The 17,628-nt window shown below is 47.3% G+C and overlaps 1 protein-coding gene across 7 annotated transcripts in view; it reads left to right on the top strand.

Annotated features, from left to right (window-relative positions):
• ZNF236 (zinc finger protein 236) overlaps nt 1-17,628 on the top strand; it is a 109,598-nt gene that overhangs the window by 23,659 nt on the left and 68,311 nt on the right. For all 7 annotated transcript variants that reach the window (XM_087869722.1, XM_087869721.1, XM_045790288.2 and 4 more), the window contains 6 exons: nt 2,292-2,470; nt 4,778-4,902; nt 5,202-5,374; nt 7,516-7,659; nt 10,156-10,359; nt 11,224-11,452. In XM_087869722.1, coding sequence (XP_087725848.1) covers nt 2,352-2,470; nt 4,778-4,902; nt 5,202-5,374; nt 7,516-7,659; nt 10,156-10,359; nt 11,224-11,452 — 994 coding nt within the window. In that variant the 5' untranslated portion in view covers nt 2,292-2,351. The remainder of the gene's footprint in view (nt 1-2,291; nt 2,471-4,777; nt 4,903-5,201; nt 5,375-7,515; nt 7,660-10,155; nt 10,360-11,223; nt 11,453-17,628) is intronic.

Raw genomic sequence — 17,628 nt, 5'->3', positions numbered from 1 at the left:
GAACCTGGAGGCTCCTGAGGAAGCCTGGGGCAGGGGGAGGGCATTCCGTGCTGGCGTCTGGAGGGTGTGAGTGAGGGTCTGATAGATGGGGCTGCAGGGAGGGGTCACGCGGTGGTCCCTAGTGGGGAACTGGAAGGGCAGGTGTTACAGGGGGAGCGGCCTCAAGACAGTATTTATCATATTTTCTACTCTGACCTGTAAAAATTAGACCTTCAGCAAGATGGGGGCTGATCAGAATGCCATGCATTTCCCTTGACGAGTTCTGCTTGTCACTCTTCTGTGATGGAAATTACCCAGAAGGGTCTGTTTCTAGGGGAGAAAGCAGTCACTACTTCTAGCCTCCAGGATTGATGTCAGCTCTGAATATGGAGAATGCAGGACAGGGGAATGTCCCTTAGCGGTCAGCGAAGGAAGCAAGGTATCAGGCTCCTTGCTAGGGCTTCCTCAAGTGTCACCAGCTGGTGGAGCGGGTGGGGGGCACAGCCAGGCTCCTGGGGCTTTCTGGGTGTGAAGCAGAGACAGATTTGACACTCTCCACCATGTGCTGTGTTCTGCTTGTGGCCCTGGGGTACTTGCCCTTGCTTTTGCCAAATAAGGGAGCTGTGCTCTGAGAACGGACAAGTGTAGATAGCTCCTGAAATATAGTAATCTGATCATTTGGTAAAAAAGTAAGTAAAAAGAGACGGGTCTAAGCCAGAGCAATGAAAGAATAAGGTGAGGACAGGACAGGTCTGGGGAGCCAAGTTTTATTTCACAATTACAAGAAGGGACACCTGGGGCAGTCCTGAGTGAAAATGAATATTTTGCCATACAAATTTAGGAGTGTTTTTGTTTTTGTTTTGTTTTGTTTTAAAGAGATGCAGCAAACTTTGATAGGTATTTTTTTCTTTTTGACAGTTTCCTGAAAAGAGTTTTCTTTATTATCAACAAGATGCTGACAGTGTAGTAGCTCATTATTTCCTTAGATTATTATATAATAATACTAACTTAAAGTTATTTAAGTTGAAATCATTATTGGATTGCTCAGAATATTCCCTTCAGCTCGTCTTTTTTTGCCAAAGATGCTCTCAATATCGATGAACTACTCATTTTAATGGGGTTTACTCACATTTACAGGGCTGTTATGTACAGGAATTAGAAGAAAGTCTGGTGGAAGAGCTAGCTCAACTTTTAATATGTAAATAATATTTTGGATATATTTTCAAAATAAAATACATTAAAATAAAATTTATTTTATGTTTTTTGTTGTTATTTGGAAATAACAGTTTCTGTTCATTGACAGGTTACACTCATTTTCTTCCCTGTGTTTGGACAGTCTGTGTTGAGAATGGTTTAAAAACCTGTGTGATGGGACTCTGAGTCTGCTTGTCCAGCTTCGTCCTCAGCCCACGGTTCCTCCTGCCGAGAGCCAGGCTGACTTCTCCCTCTGTGCCCTGGTCTCTGTTGAGCGTCTTACACGCGTCATTTTATTTAACTTTTGGATAATTTTATTTAGCTTTTGGGGCAGGTGCTGTGACATCCCCGTGGTTAACACCCAGATGCCATAGCCAGTAGTGAGCCAACCCAGCTCCGGGACACATGGACCGCTGTTACCTAATGGACAGAGGAGGCATTTAAAATTTAGAGTAGCCATATTAAAAAAGTTAAAAAACAAACCAGATGAAATAAATTTTATTTTAATATATTTTATTTTGAAACTATATCTAAAATACTATTCACATGTTAAAATTGAGCTGTTTTACGTTCTTTGCTTTTCTCAGTAAGTCTTTGAAATCCTGTGTGTATTTTATACTTTTTCCACCACGCTATTTAGACTACACCTGTTTCAAGTGCCGGGCAAGCTGTGTCTGGACTGAGTCCCTGACTTCTCCATGAGAGGCTGCCTGTGAAACACACTGAAACAATGATAAGTGTTTCCATTCAAAAATTTATGGGCTGTCATTTTGTTTTAAGGTAGTCTATTAACTCTAATCTTAATCCGAGTTCTGTCCTGACCCTTCTGTGGCCATGAACACCTCAGCACAGGTATTCCAAATGCCAGGTACCCAGCAGCCAGTATATGCTCAGAAATGGCACCGTTCTCTCATCCACTTCCCTGTTTCTTTTTCTTCCAGTCAAGATGATTTTTATATATGCATATTTGGACATAATGACACATTTTTCGAGAGTGAAATAGTGTTTGTTCCAGAGGAAAGTGTAATCTGTGTATTGACCATTTGCAGTACCAGTTGTTTTGGGACGTCATGGCTTTGAAATGTTTGCACCGCTCACGGATGGTCTTTGCTTTTTAGAATCTCATCTGCTCGGAGTGTGGGGATGAGTTCACGCTGCAGAGCCAGTTGGCCATACACATGGAGGAGCACCGCCAGGAGCTGGCCGGGAGCCGGCTGCATGCCTGCAAGGCCTGTAGGAGAGAGTTCGAGACGTCCTCCCAGCTGAAGGAGCACACGAAGACTCATTATAAAATTAGGTATGAGCCTTGACTTGGGCTTGGTAAAAAAAGAAGAAATGCATACAACATATTAAAAATGGGTGTACTTCGCTATGATTGCTTAAAAATATCATCTGCTTTAGAAACAGCAACACAGCGGCTGAGCTGGTGTGGTGTCCGGAGAACTTTTAAAACGTGTAGTCCTGTGTCCGGTAAGAAAGAGAAGCTCAGAAATTTAAAGTAGGCATCAGGCTGCGGGAGTAGAAATTGTTAGCGAGTATCGTAGTGTTGAAAGTTGTAGGACAAGGTACGGGCAGAACGTTTTCGCAGGCGGGTAGTGGGGTGTGTAGAGCAGACCCACAGGGGCCAGAGCGGCACCTGTTTCACACACGGGTCTGTTTATGCCTCCCGTTTAGAACTTCTGTGTTCCTGACACCACGCTTAGTGTGCATATAAGCCTGTGTGAGTAAAGCTTAACCATCGCAAGCAGCCCTGTCAGACGAGGAGGCTTTACGTCCCCACTTCGGGGCTGAGCCGCTCTACGTACAGGACCGAGTTACTTTCCACAGTTTTACAGCTCGGAGGCTTCGAGCCTCAAGGATTTAAACCCTAATTGCCTGGTTTTTGAGCTCATAATATTAGCAACTGTGACTGTATTTAAATACATTTAATGTATTTATTTCTAGTAAAACCTAACGTGTCTTTCAAAGTTTCATATCTGGTTTATTCCTAGTTATATGTATTTTTCGAAGCGTCATTTCCTCAATGAAACGAAATACAAAGCGCCTTCTGGCCCCTTGTGCTCCGGTCCCTGCTCAGTTGTCACACTCGTGGGGCGATCTTAGGAGTGCGTGTACTTTCTAACAACAGCTACGACCACAACCACTGTTTCCACACTGGTTAATAACGCGTATGAACCGCATGAAGACTTCGTAGGATTTGTTACCCTCTCAGCGCTGTGTTGTAGCGGTGTGGGACCCCCCCCCCCCCAGGGCCTGCACTGCCTCGCCCTTCCCGCTCCCTCCGCTTTGTCTGCAGTTGGCTGATGGGCATCCCGGGATCCGTCGCGCTAGGTTTTGATTGGATGGAGTTTTAACACAGGCAGCGTGGGTGTGTCTCCGAGGGTTTTAGAAAGATGACGAACCTCGTCTAGGCGTCAGCATGCACTCGGCCGCCCTGGCTTCTGGCCCTTCTGGGATGGAGGGACGGGCCAGCCAGATAGCCTCATCCTCGTGGGGTGCTGGTTTATTCAGGAGATGAGTCAGGGTGACGCTTCGGGACAGTGCTTGTGTGGGGAGGAAATAAGACTGGATGGCTCTGGCGCGTGCCGGCCGGGCGGGCAGGTTGTCGGGCTGTTCGGGCCGAGCTGAGAAGGGTGTTTGAACTGAGGAGCAAAGGGGAGAGCAGTGGCCACAGCCCAGCTGCGGTGAGGAGGCTGGTGCTTGGGAGCCCGCTGTGGAGGGGGTTGCTGGTGCTGGGTGTGAGGGAGGCAGAGCTCAGGGGCTGAGGGCCTTAGGCAGCCATCCTGGGAATGAGGATTGTATCCCAAGGGTGGTGGGAAGCCTGCCCCAACTTTGCCTGTGGCGTGGCTGCTGGGGGTGGCGTTGAGGCAGGGAGGCCCGTGAACATCACAGCAGACGGTGGCGGTGTGAGGACTGGAGAGTGGAGAGGCCTCAGTGTCTTTGGAGGTGTTTTGAGTGAAACCAGTAGCTTTTGGAGATGGACTTGAAAATCAGGGTGAGACAGAGGGAGAATCTGGGGCGACTCCTGCGGTTTAACCTTGCCCAACTGGGAGCTGCTACTTCTGTCTGGGAGAGCAGCCGGTGGGGGATGAACAAAGTCCTGTTGGGTTCACCCCAGCTCGCAGCCGCCAGGGAGCCGAGCGCAGAGACGTCAGGCAGAGAGAGCGGTGTCTAGGGTTGGTGTCAGGGTTGCTGGAGGGAGAACTTGGAGATCATCAGCCTGTGGATGGTGTTGAGAGCAAGGAGACCGGCGGGCGGAGCAGGACGCGGCAGCGCAGGGATCGTACCCACACACGCCTTCGCGTCCGAGCAGCACGGGTACAGCCGTGTCCAGAGGGACGTTCTCACCTCTCCCCTCCAAGAAAACAAAGCAATGTTTATCTTTTCATTAGGTCGGGAAAAAGGAATTTTATGGTAATGAACACACAAAACAGCTGCATGTCTGTGTGTATCTGTGTGTGTGGACTCACACTTCCATGCGATTGATTTCTCATCAGAGTGTGTTCTGAGCACCAGTCAGCCACACTTGCTGGCAGCATTTCAGTTTTGAAATTGTAATACAGAGGTGATGACTTCATCAATATTTCCCCCTGTGTTGTACTAGGGTGTCAAGTACAAGGTCTTACAATCGGAACATCGACAGGAGTGGATTCACGTACTCATGCCCACACTGTGGAAAGACGTTTCAAAAGCCGAGTCAGTTAACTCGTCATATTAGGATACACACAGGTATGAAATACGTTCCCTTTGGGGCGAGTTATGATGCGGCTTAGAGGAGAGAACATGTGCCTTCGAGCTAGCTAGACCTGGAAGGCAATGTTGGCTTTTCTGTCCTTTGCTCTCTGACCTTGGTCTTAACTTTGAGATTTTGAGTAGGCAGTTAGATGCATGAGTCTACAGTGTGGGGCTGTGTTCTGTCTGGACAGCCAGGTTTGGGGTCTTGGGTTTGGGGGTAATGTGTTTCTCTTTAACCCATAGGATGCTCACCCAAGTGGAATTACATTTTGATCGTTTTTCTTCCTCTCTAGGTGAAAGGCCATTTAAATGTAGTGAATGTGGGAAAGCTTTTAACCAGAAGGGGGCATTGCAAACTCACATGATTAAGCATACAGGTGAAAAACCCCACGCCTGTGCCTTTTGTCCTGCTGCCTTTTCTCAGAAAGGGAATCTGCAGTCACACGTGCAGAGAGTTCACTCGGAGGTAACTGTCGCACTCGGGTCTGTGTAGCGCTCGTGGGGCTGCGGTAGATGGCTCTGGAGTTGATGAGTGAGCGTGAGAAATGCTTTTCTACTTTTAAAATGCAGATTTAGAGTTTGTGCAGAGCAGACTTTGTTTTAAACAAGAAAGCAAACAAATACATATATATATCTGTATGGATATCTTTTTGGCTTATGTATGGGAGAAATATAAAATACTATCTTTTTGTGGTCTTATGGATGCTATTATGGCCTTGATGAATAAATGTTTGAAAATAATCATAATATGTCTGCTAGTTATGATCCATCGATCTGATTGTTAACATTTCATTCCTTTAGCAAACTTGAAACACAGACACTATCAAGTGTAAGAAATTGAAGGAAAAGAAATAAATTGAGGAAAAAATACTCCTCTTACTATTATTATTGCCAGACTCAGCCCATGGCCTCCTTCACATTTTTACAGCCAGAGCCCTGGTCTGTGTATTTCCCTGTGTGTGAACTATTTCAGTGAGACTGATGGTCACCATTTCTTGTTGTCTGCAGGTCATACCAATTTGTAAAACGTCTGGAAGTATTTCTCTTAAGCAGGTTAACCTTTGCTCTTTCCTGATTTGGTGTTTTATTTATAGTATAATTGTAGAATATAAATTAACATTTAAGCGACACAAACACTTTTATCACAGATCATTTTATTTTATGTAACTGTTTTGCAGAATGAAGACTCATATTCTTAAAAGCAAATGTGTATCTTTTTAATTTTTCGTTGATGGCTTCAGTATCACTGAAATAAAAAGCCCTGCATCCTTCACATAGTTTATAAACACATTCAGCCTTCCATATGCGAGTTACTTTTTTTTTTTTCAAGTATTCTGTTTATTTATTTGACAGAGAGAGAGAGGGAGAGAGCACAAGCAGGGGGAGCAGTAGGCAGAGGGAGAAGCAGACTCCCCTCTGAGCAGGGAGCCCGATGTGGGGCTCGATCCCAGGACCCCGGGATCATGACCTGAGCCGAAGGCAGAAGCTTCACCAACTGAGCCACCCAGGCGCCCTGCGAGTTACTTTTTAAAACTAAGTTTTCTATTCTAAGACCCAGACACGTGAGGAGGAACACATAAATATTAGTGAGGCAGTGATCGTGTGGAGTGAGGTTTCCTTTCGGTCTCAGAAGAGTAGAAGGGGCCTGTACTAGTTATTCTAGGGGTGCTGCCTCTGTGCAGACGATTGCTGTGGGATGGCCGTTTGCTTGCCTGGCAGCCAGAGAGACCTCGCTGGGCCCCCCGTGCAGCCTTATGAGATGCTCGCCAGTGCTCCTGAGGTCAGGAAACCCCTCCAGGAGGGTGGGGGCTCACCCGGCACCCAGCCTGAGACCCCCTGGGATCTGTGTTGGGGCAGCTGGCCATGTTCCAGAAACGACCTCTAAGGATTGGTTTGTAAATATTATCCAGTCCTATGATGAACCTAAAGCCTTAAATTTGGTCCTTAACAAGGTGCTAGAAATGGAACAGAATGTCCATGTTTAGAGAAGGCCAGTCTGTTTTCAAGCCAGACTTCATAATTATAGGAATAATTACTGCTGGGCTTGAATAATGGCAAAGGAATAGTTCAGACACTTTCTGTATACCCGGAGGTTCTGCTTCATTTCCCTCCACTCTGGGGTCCCCCTGTTGGCTTTATCATAGTTGTACAAAGTAGTTACTGATATGAGGTATTGGAATTGATGATGAAAACTTACACAGTGCACGGCCCTCCTTCCCAGTGTGTATGTGGTGGCAAGCCAAAGACTCAGAGTGCTGCTTACACCTGTGTTATGTTGGTGTAACCACTGACGGAATTGAGAATGTAAGTCAGCTATCTTATTTTCACCAAATTACAATAACTGGAAACTATGTCTTTTTACTTCCGAACCTGTTCTAATTTACAGAAAAGACTTTGAAATTTCAATTAATTTCACACTGGCAAGGTTGATGCAAGAGTTGGGTCATTGATTTTAGAGCTGTCCAGTTGGAAAGAAAAAGTAATGTTAAATGGTTAAATTGTTTCTGCCATTTTTAATGGAATGGTAAATTATGATTTGCTTAATTTAAATATTTTTATCTACTAGTTAATTGTAAAAAAATCGTTTCTTCTTTTTTGTTCTTTAAGGTCAAGAATGGCCCCACCTATAATTGTACAGAATGTAGTTGTGTATTTAAAAGTCTAGGTAGCTTGAACACTCATATCAGCAAGATGCACATGGGCGGACCACAGAATCCAGCAAGCTCTACGGAGACCGCTCACGTTCTAACGGTGAGTCTGGCAAGCTGCTTGATTGGGGGATATAACCTTTTACCAAAATTGGTCATCTTAACTGTGACGCCTAAAATGGAATATTATTTAGAATATTATTTAGTACCACAAAGGTGCTATGAAACTTTTCTATAAGGAGGTAAGGGTACTTTCTTATTTTTTTAATTAGTGAAAGAAAATCGATCTGTTTAAACCTCACAATAGTATCAGATGATCCTGAGTTATGGACTGTCATCTGAACCAATGAAATTCACACAAAATGTAACCATGAATTTATGAAATTGTAATTCCTGCAGTGTTATTGATGAGTACTATTGAATATTCTTTATCCCTGCGTCATGATTGAAGAAGCAGTTATCCTTTTAAAATAATATTTCTCCACATCTGATGGGACAGTGGCAATTTTTCCTGAGGCCCTGGCCTTTTGGGAAACTCAATTGTGTAAAGGTGTAGGACACACGCTCCCACGCTTGTGTTGGGTTCTGGTGGGGGTCTTCAGCTCTGCCTCGGTCTGTTACCTCTCCTCTCCTCGCAGTTGGTAGGCGGCGGTCGAGTCTAAGTGCACAACAGTGAACCGTGCATTCGCACGCTCGTGAGCTGGCTCTTGGTGGTTTGTGTCGTCAGCACCTGCCCCCCCAGCGTGGAAACTCATTAGTGTTTAGTTCCCGAGCTTTACTTTCGCATTTACCATTTGTGTTTTCTCTTTTCTCACAGTATTGGCAGCTTGGAATGGTTCCTCACCTTACTCCTGGTGAGGGAGCCTGTCGTCAATAAGTTCTAAAACTGGAGAATGATTAGAGTCTAATAATGAAGTCTTAAATTGTATTTTGGATTGTTTCTTAAATAAGATTTCCAATGTGTGAATCAATCAAATACTAGATTTTCACCATTTTCTTTGGCAATATGCAAGTCAGTATGTAGATGTGGTGAATCACCTGGAATAATCAGATCATCCTAAAATTTTGTATGTTCAATAAAAACCAGAAACGTTTGGAAACCTGGAATCTGCCCTACGTTTTACCCGAGTTTGAGTGTGAAAGAGCGTCTCAGCCAGGTGTCATGTCTGGGAATCACTGCTCAGCCCCGGGGCGAGTTCTCTGTGTGTCTGATTCTGCCTCTCACAGTTCCTGACTCTAGGCCTTCTTGTGCCACTTTCGAGGGTTTTCTTCAACTCAGTCTTATGACTCTTTCATTGAAATTTTTTCAAGCTGCTAAGACTTTTAACTTCTGAGAACGTTCCTTCGTGATCTGATTGCCTCTTTCTCTTCTGGTTTGGTGCAGTTTCTTCTGAAACCTAATTCGTGTTTCATTTTTTAAAGTTCTCTTCTGCTGCTTGAGTGATGGGCCTTGGGTCTCCCCGCACCCCTTCCCGTTCCACATGGCCTGTAGTGTGTGGAGTCTGGTCTGTGTTTGAGAACGAGGCCCCAGTCCTCTGTGTGGGGGCTGTCCACGCACGGATGGAGCTGCTGGGTGCCCGGGGAGCCAGCTCTTAAATTTGGGGTCCCTGGTGGCAGGATGTAGAGACGTTTTGTTTCATTGGGGAGCTAAGGGCCACAAAAGGTGCCCCAATTCTCCCCAAGTATTCATTTTTATCTCTTTTAGAGGTGATCCCCCATTTTGTTGCCTCAGGGTAGGTGCCCATCATCCCTTCTGTGGGGAGAGAAGGCTTATCATCAGTCCTAAGTATTTTTCTGTCACTTCCATTTTCTTACTTAATAGACTTTCTTTCTTAGAGCAGTTTCGGGTTGACAGAGGAGTTGAGCAGAAAGTACAGAGAACGCCCACATACGTGCCCCCACCCTCCCCAGAGCCACAGAGCGTCGCGTGGTGCCCGAGCCTTGCGCTGGTGTGGCGCCGGGTCCCGGCCGGTGAGTGAGCGCCGCTGTACGCTCAGCGACGGCATCCCCGTGCGTTAGGCCCGCCCAGGTTGTGTGTCCTGCGGCCACCTTCGCACATCACACAGAATGCTGGCTCTGACTTCCACCTCCTTTCCGCGTGGCGTTTCGCACTCCCGAGTGTCTGGGCAGTCAGAGCAGCTCTCTCCTTGCATGTTCTCGGCTGTGGCTTTCCCGAGCATTTATGCCTCCGGTGCCCCTCTTTTCCAGAAATTTCCTGTATTATTTTGTCCACAGTGGTTTCTCTCTTGTTTTCTTTATTTTGTAACCCTTTTGTTTCTGTGTTTTACTGGACGAGCAGGGAGGTGAGGCCTGTGAGCTCACACCCCCACCTTGAGCTGATGTCTCTCCTGTCACTCAGGAAACCTTTGAAACGCGTGGTGCGACAGTTCATTCAATATGTTCCTTTAAGAGCCCATAGCGTGCCTAACGTAAAAGTCAGTGAGGCATTTTATTTAAAATTTATGTTTGGGATATTGTTAGATTTTAATGCTCATAAGGAAGATGTGCCTGTTCTTTCTTTTTTTTTTTTTTTCCTTTAAGTTGAAGTACAAATTGATGTACTTCTTACGTTTTCAATGACAATGCTGCTGCGTTTCAGGCCACGCTGTTTCAGACGTTACCTCTCCAGCAGACGGAAGTTCATGTCACGTCTGCGTCGAGCCAGCAGAATTCACAGGCCGTGACCGACGTCATCCAGCAGCTCCTGGAGCTCTCGGAGCCGGGGCCGGCGGAGTCCAGCCAGCCCCCGCAGCCCAGCCAGCAGCTCAGCATCACCGTGGGCATCAACCAGGACATTTTACAGGTGAGGCGCACCTTCCTGCTCTCATCTGTGCTTGTCCGAAAAATATGTGGGCAGGGCTTGTCCAAGTAAAGGAATCGTCATTAGATATGCGTCCTAATTGAAAACATTCTGTTGGAACAAAGTATGCTTATGGACAGTGCAGAATTCTAAACAGTTAATCTATAAATTTTAAAAAGGTTTAAAACTTAATTTACTCTGTAAGTGATTTACTTAAGAAGAAATAAATAGGCTTTTCAGAACTTCTCTCTCCTGTAACTATTGGAGTCAGTCTGCCTCTCTCAGCAGCGTGTGAACGGGCCACGCCCACGTGGGAGAGGAGAAGGAAATGGGGCAGAGCACGCTTTTCTAATTTTTCTACGCCAGTCCAGCTTTAGCCTCAGGTCTTTGCAAAGAGAGCTGGCCTGCATTCTCCTCCCTGTTTAGTAACCAGCTGTACAAACTAACCTGTCACCTACCTGTACATTTGGGGTGACAAGTTGGTGTAAAGAGTCTCGAGGACATGACAGCCAAAGTCTTAAGGGTGAACCCACTGTAACTTAAAACAGTGATTCCCAGATCGGTTTAGAGAGAACCAAAGAGGTCTGAGGTAAAGTTTCTAAATGTCAAATTAACTAATTCCAGTTCCTTTTAATTTACCATACTGTATTTTGGGGGGAGGTGAGCTGTCAGCTTGCAGAAGGGACATTTCAGCTTCAGGGAGTTGGGGGTCTAGCCTATAAACGGCTGTTGGCAGCGCAGATTTTTACTGCTAGTAGGGCGGAATTAGGATTCTGGGGGCAAAGCCTGATTGCATCTCTGTAATTGATTGTGGTAGGCAGATTCGGGCCTCCCGCCTCCTAACCTGTTAGTTCTGTTCTGTCTCAGCAAGCCTTAGAAAACAGTGGGCTGTCTTCAATTCCAGCTGCAGCGCACGCTCACGACACCAGCCACGCCAGGACACCCTCGGCGCAGGGCCAGAATCCCGACACCCCTCACGCTTCCAGCGAGCAGACCCACCCCACTGAGGCAGAGCACGAAAAAGACCAAGAAAGCCCAGAGAAGTTGGATAAAAAAGAAAAAAAAATTATAAAGAAGAAATCACCATTTCTACCTGGTAATTTTAATATGCTTTAAGGTTTACACGTTTTGGAAGGCATATTGCTTATTTTTTCTTTTGAAGGCGATATGTTTGTTGAATGTTCTGATAGTATCGACCTATTTGTTTGATATTTAAAATTAAAACCTCGACAGTTGTAAATTTGGGCTGCCTTTTTCCCTGTGATTAGTGTGTCCTCCTGGCAGTCCCCCTGGCTCGTCACCAGGTCATCTTGGCCGCTTCTCCCTGCAGCCACATTCTGGCCACTTTTGCCCCTTCTTCACCACGGCACTGCCGTCTCCTGACTTGTAAGCGTGGCTCCTGGGCTGGACCCTCAGCTGTTTCCCCCGTGCTCCCCTCCAGCTCCGTGGTGTGGGCTGTCGAGCTTTCCATAACCTGCCCCGTGTGTGCGGCCAGGCCCTGTCCTGGACTTGGGGACGCAAGCTGATGTCACAGTGAGGCCGGGCTCCCATGGTGTGCGAACAGGCCATCCTTCCCATAGGCTTTCTGTGATGGGAGTGTCTCCTTTCTCCCCTTCTCTCCCGCTGTCTCGGAGAGCTCCGGTGGTCATTGAACCAGAGCAGAACCTGGAGGAGACTCTGGGCTCTGCCCTTCCTCTTCTCGGTACTCGCAGCACTTGGAATGTTTCTGACCCTGCAGTCCCTCGTGTGGACCGTTGTACGGCTAGAATACATTCTGTTTGTCTCTGAAGATCCCATGGGCTTCAGTATGGCTCTTGCACAGGCCAGGCATCATTAAATCCTTCCCCAATGAAATAGGTTTCTGTCTTTTGGGCAAGAGCGTTCCTCTAGAAATGTTTTCTTAGTGACTCTGACTATTCTGCTTCTCCCAGGTGTCTTGGGGAGTGAATGCTTTCTTGCTGCAAAACGTGGAATTACGAACGCTCTCATCTCTGCGAGCACTTCCTTCTGAGCGTGTCTTTTCTCAGTGTTGATGTGTGGTTGTGAGATCCCTGTTTCCACCTGAGCACTTCCTTCTGAGCGTGTCTTTTCTCAGTGTTGATGTGTGGTTGTGAGATCCCTGTTTCCACCCGAGCACTTCCTTCTGAGCGTGTCTTTTCTCAGTGTTGGCGTGTGGTTGTGAGATCCCTGTTTCCACCCGAGCACTTCCTTCTGAGCGTGTCTTTTCTCAGTGTTGACGTGTGGTTGTGAGATCCCTGTTTCCACCCAAGCACTTCCTTCTGAGCGTGTCTTTTCTCAGTGTTGATGTGTGGTTGTGAGATCCCTGTTTCCACCTGAGCACTTCCTTCTGAGTGTGTCTTTTTTCAGTGTTGACGTGTGGTTGTGAGATCCCTGTTTCCACCCGAGCACTTCCTTATGAGCGTGTCTTTTTTCAGTGTTGACGTGTGGTTGTGAGATCCCTGTTTCCACCCACAGAACATGGCAGTTCTACTCCCCTTTTTCCCTGATCTGTCCCCTCATCCCCAAGTGAAACACAGGATGATAGAATCAAAGCGGTTTATCATCTGGGGATTCCTGGTGTCCAGAGAGGAAAGAAGGGGGAAAAGCACCTTTTCCCCATGTTTTTATTTACGATATGAAGCCTTCTAGGTTGTAAGTTACCTTGCGTTGTCTTTGAATATCTGCTTCTTGTGCTCCCAGTAAATGGATGGAAATTCCCAGCCTGTGAAGCCTGTCCTGTGAGGGAGCGCTGGCTGCCGTCTGTAGTTCCTGCGCTAAAACCTTCAGAGGCACTCTGACCGGGCTGCCCACGCACAGGCTTCTCCAGATCAAAGGCCAGACTTGCGCAGGACCCCGAGCAGGAGTGGCCCCGTAGACGGAGGAAGGTGCGCTCCATCCTGGCCGCCACTGGATGTTTGCTCGTGCCCTGAGCATTGGGCAGCGGTTTCCAGATGGGGTTACTGTTAGCGCACGTGATTTTAATGGGGAGCATTCCGCCTGTAGAGGCCACAGAGGTTCTGGCCGTTCATTTTTGAAGTGCCCGAATAAATTACATACGTGCATAGACTACTGAGCAGGTTCGTGCGATTCTAGTGAATTTTCCCTTAAATGTGATCCTCAGTACGAGTTTAGAGCCAGCGTTTTTTTTCTGAGTGATCCCTCACGTGTCATGAGATAATTAGTGGGGGTGCGTTTCTGTAGAAAGGTGTTTCTTCTGATTAAAACTTTGTAGGGAGAAGAACACATTTAATGTAGTGACTCTTTCTGGGACTAGCTGTGCAAGGGGAGTTGAGGGCCGGTTGGCACCCTGAGCAGATGTGAGTGTAACCTCTTCTTAGCAGCTCCAAAGTCACCTGGTGCGTGTCCCACGTTGCACGCGCTCTGCTGTTTAAGCTGTCACTATTCGGCTTACTTAGTTGAGTGAGAGAGAAGGGTTTAGTAGAGTTCGTTTCGTTATTTTAAGAGGTATTTTGTATATTAATTCAAAATTTAGCAAATGCTTTTGTATTTATCGTATGACTTGTGACATATAAATCATCATTACAAAGTTTGAAATTTATTGCAGTAAAATATTGGCTCTCTAGAAATCACAAGGAAAGGTGTTTTGGAAAGCTGGTGACTTACTCTTTTAAGGATGACGATGGTACAGCTATTCTGTGTAGAAATCTTTCTTAAGGCCACAGAGATTTTACCTTCTTAGACCAGAGTCTTTTTTCTTTATGACACATTTTTGAATTTGCTTGGCCAATATTCTTTTTTTTTAATTTCACTTAATTAAATACCTTTTTTATTAAAAAAATGGATAATACCCGTACTTACTTTTAAATCAGTTAAGTTATAAAACCGTTCTCTTTTATAGAATGTATGCTGGTGTTAAAACAAGAAATGCTGTCTAGAAAACATTACTTTGGTTATTGTGTTCTCCTCATACTTCTGCAGCATTTTCATGTGCAACAATTTGAGTTGGCATGTAAGCAACTTCTCTTGTTGTCACTTATCTGTATTTGGGGAGAATCACACCTGTTTTAGAGAAAAGTCATAATGTGCAAGAAACTCAAAGCAGTGTTAAAAAGATCGGTGTGAATGGCACAGAAAAATTCCTTCTTTATAAATCGTTAACTGAGCTCCCTGGCAGGCATTGGAGAGCAGCTGTGACGGCTTTCCTCTCCAGAGGGACACCTTTGAGTCATTTTTAAGAACTGTAGCGTCAGGCTTCTGGAGCACTTTCCAAAACTTCTGAATTATTTCTGGAGCTACGTAGGAGGGGACGTGTTCTTGTTGAAGACCCAACACTTTGGGCTCCCTTCCAGGGTCACTGCACCCCCAGGTGAAGCCTGCAGTGCGTGCATCTGTCTGGTTAGAGGTGCATTCTAAAGGTGCTGGGGACCACGTAGGGCGCTGTACTGAGGAACAGACCCAGTGGACCCTGCTGGCCCATCTTTGCCTCCCTGGAGTCGTACCAGCTTGGAGAGGGCGATAGAGCGCATCCTCCGTGCAGGAGGGTCCGGATGTCGGACTGCTCCTTAGTCACGTGCTCTGCACCCTGCTTGCTCTGACTGGGCTCCTTCACCGTTTGCGGAAAGGCAGCATGACCCCTCTCGGAAGCAGCGGACTGGTTGTTTCTTGTCGGGGCAGCACTCCCAGCATTGCACGAAGCAGAGGCACGACCATATGTAGTATAAACCAGGAGTCCTGTGTCTTACCTTTGATCAAAGGCATGAACTCCTGGAGGTCTGGTGCTTCAGGCTTGGAGTGAGTGCTCTGAGGTGGATGGGATGAGCAGAGCTTCTTCCTCTAGGCGAGTAATCATGGAAAGGAGGAGAGTGGGAACTCCCCTTCTGAGTGTCCCTTTGTAAGGGACGGTGAGAGCTCGCAAGAGTGTCTGCGAGCAGGCCAGATAAACTTTGGAACTGACACATTCTTTCTCATTCTGTTGCAAAAAGCTTTGTGGGTCCCATTGGCACATCCAATGGCGTGCCTTCCGTCTGCTGGAGATGCTTGCCTTTCTTCATCGTGCACCAGCTCAGTTATTCTAAGAGAATTTTAAACTTCTCCATGAGCGGCAGTTAGGGGCTGCCTCACTGAGTGCTTGCTTCCCTCCTGCTGGGTGGTCACTGAACAGCCAGCATTCCAGCCATCTCCTAAGTACGTAACTGATCACAAGCTGCTTCCTAAGGACTGCTCACCATTGCTCACCATTCTCAGGTGGACTAAGCTCTAATGAATCAGGTATTCTATTCAGAATACCCTCAGCGGAAAGATTCCTTTGTTTGTTGAGAGATTCGACAGATCTAGAAAGCAGGTAAGCGGTTCTCCTCTGTACTTTTGCCACAGAAGGCCCCAGACACCCGTGACCCAGGACAGCCATCAGTGTGTGAAGGACATGTTGGGTTCAACAGCGAAAACTTGTCCTATCTAGCAAGTTTCGAAGAACTCGGATCTCCACGGAGAAGAACGCACGCCGCCGTTACCAAAGCTCCCGTCCCGTGTTACAGAGCACTGGCTCTCGAAGCCCCATCTGAGAAGAGAGCTCCGTGAGATGCTGGAAGAGCTTCTGGCAACCTGTAGAGCAGTTTCATTGCCACCCCCACTTGCATAAAGCGTGTAGCCCACCCGTTTTCAGCGTCCGACTAGGCCCAGCGTGGAAGCCTGCAGTCCCTCTGGGGAAACTGGAGTGTGCCCAGCAGTGACGTCAGCTGTTTTGTGTTCTCTACAAACATGGCTTCATCTTCACCCTCATTTCCAAACCCATGTTCTTCATCAGAAGTCAGTTTTTCGTAACAGCCAACACAGTGGCCTCTGTGTTAGCTTTTGCTGCTCTGAGAGCCCTGTAGGCAGTTTCCAAATGTGAAGTGATCCTGAAAAACCCAGTAACGTTGGAGGAGATGTCATCACCATCGTGAGTTAGGAGCCTCAACCTGACACCAGCACCCCTTACAGCTGCTGTTGCCTCTTGAGCGTCCTTGATCTCCTCGTTCTTAATTTAGTCCAGCCAGCTACAAATGACACGCTCTTCCATTTCCGGCTTAGAGAATCTAGCCGGGAAGTCAACAGCGTGCTCTCGATCAATGCTGGAAAACCCAGGCGACTGGGACTGGACACAGCAATTCTACTAGGCTCATTTTATCAGCGTGTACGATTCAAGTGAGTGGTCGCACGGCTCTTCCTGTGCCACTTCTGTTGGCATGTGGCCGGGCGGCCTATTTATAAACCCCGTCACTGGCCGTGCAAGGGACATAAGCCCACCCACTTGAAGGCTCTGACACGTCACTGCTGAGAGCGTACAGTGAGGGGTTTGTAAGATGCGGCGGCACGAGTGCACCAGTTTGGAACGCGCGGTGCCCGCGGCGAGCTTTTATTCGCGCATTCCTGCAGCCTCTCTGCTCTGTGCCTCACACCGTGACCCACCAGCCGAGTCTGTGGCCTTGAGGATTCAGAGGGGCAGACCTCCTCCTCAGGGTTTCTGGCCACTGCTGACAGAATGCCAACAACAACAACAATAAAAACCAGACTTAGGCCATGTTGTGAAATATTCTATGACAAGGAGTAAGGGAAGACTAGGGCTGCTTTCCTTCGTTCGAAGGTCTGTCTCTTCGGAGATCCAGCGTCTGAACCTGAATCCCAAGAAAGGAGCGTCTCCCTGATGAGTTAATGTTGAACAGTAGTTAGGTCTGAGTATCTGTATTAAATTAATGTTTTGCTGCTTGAAAGCAGAACAACTTTCTGTGACTGTCATTGTCTGTCGCCTGGGCTGGAGCTTCTGCAGCACCTGTAGCCTCAGGGGAAATCGTTCGTCGCTGGAAATCAGCCAGGTCCCTCTGTCCTGTGTCTGAGCCAGCACTTGGATGCTGCCCCAGAATTGCCTGACTGTTCTCTGAGTACAGTGGGTGCCCTCTGGCCCCACCGAACAGTCCACAGGCATCTTCCCGTCCCTCAGTCCTGCTCCCACCTGCAGGGCTCGGGTCCCTGTCCCCTTGTCACCCTTGTCCTCCAGCACGGCCACAGCTGACGTGAAGATGGAGCTGGCTGCATCGCAGTAGGTGCTCTTGTGAGGAGCCTGACCGAAGAGTGAGGAGGACACGTCTCGGACACCTTTGTTTTCGTCCTGCTGCAAATCTCTCGTGGCGCGCAGTTTTCCAGCACCTTGCCCTGTCGGCCCCAAGCTTGGACGCGTGCTGGTCCCTGCCTGACATGCCACACTCTGGCCGTTGTGGACTTTAAGCTTCCGGAACTTCATTCCTGGCTCTTGCTTCTTTACCTGGTAAAAATACC

The sequence above is a fragment of the Ursus americanus genome, chromosome 19, assembly GCF_024610735.1.
Source record: "Ursus americanus isolate L20-20 chromosome 19, mUrsAme1.1.p, whole genome shotgun sequence".
Lineage (NCBI taxonomy): Eukaryota > Metazoa > Chordata > Mammalia > Carnivora > Ursidae > Ursus > Ursus americanus.
The sequence above is the reverse complement of the archived record's forward strand: the minus strand, read 5'-3'. Positions and strand labels throughout refer to the sequence as shown.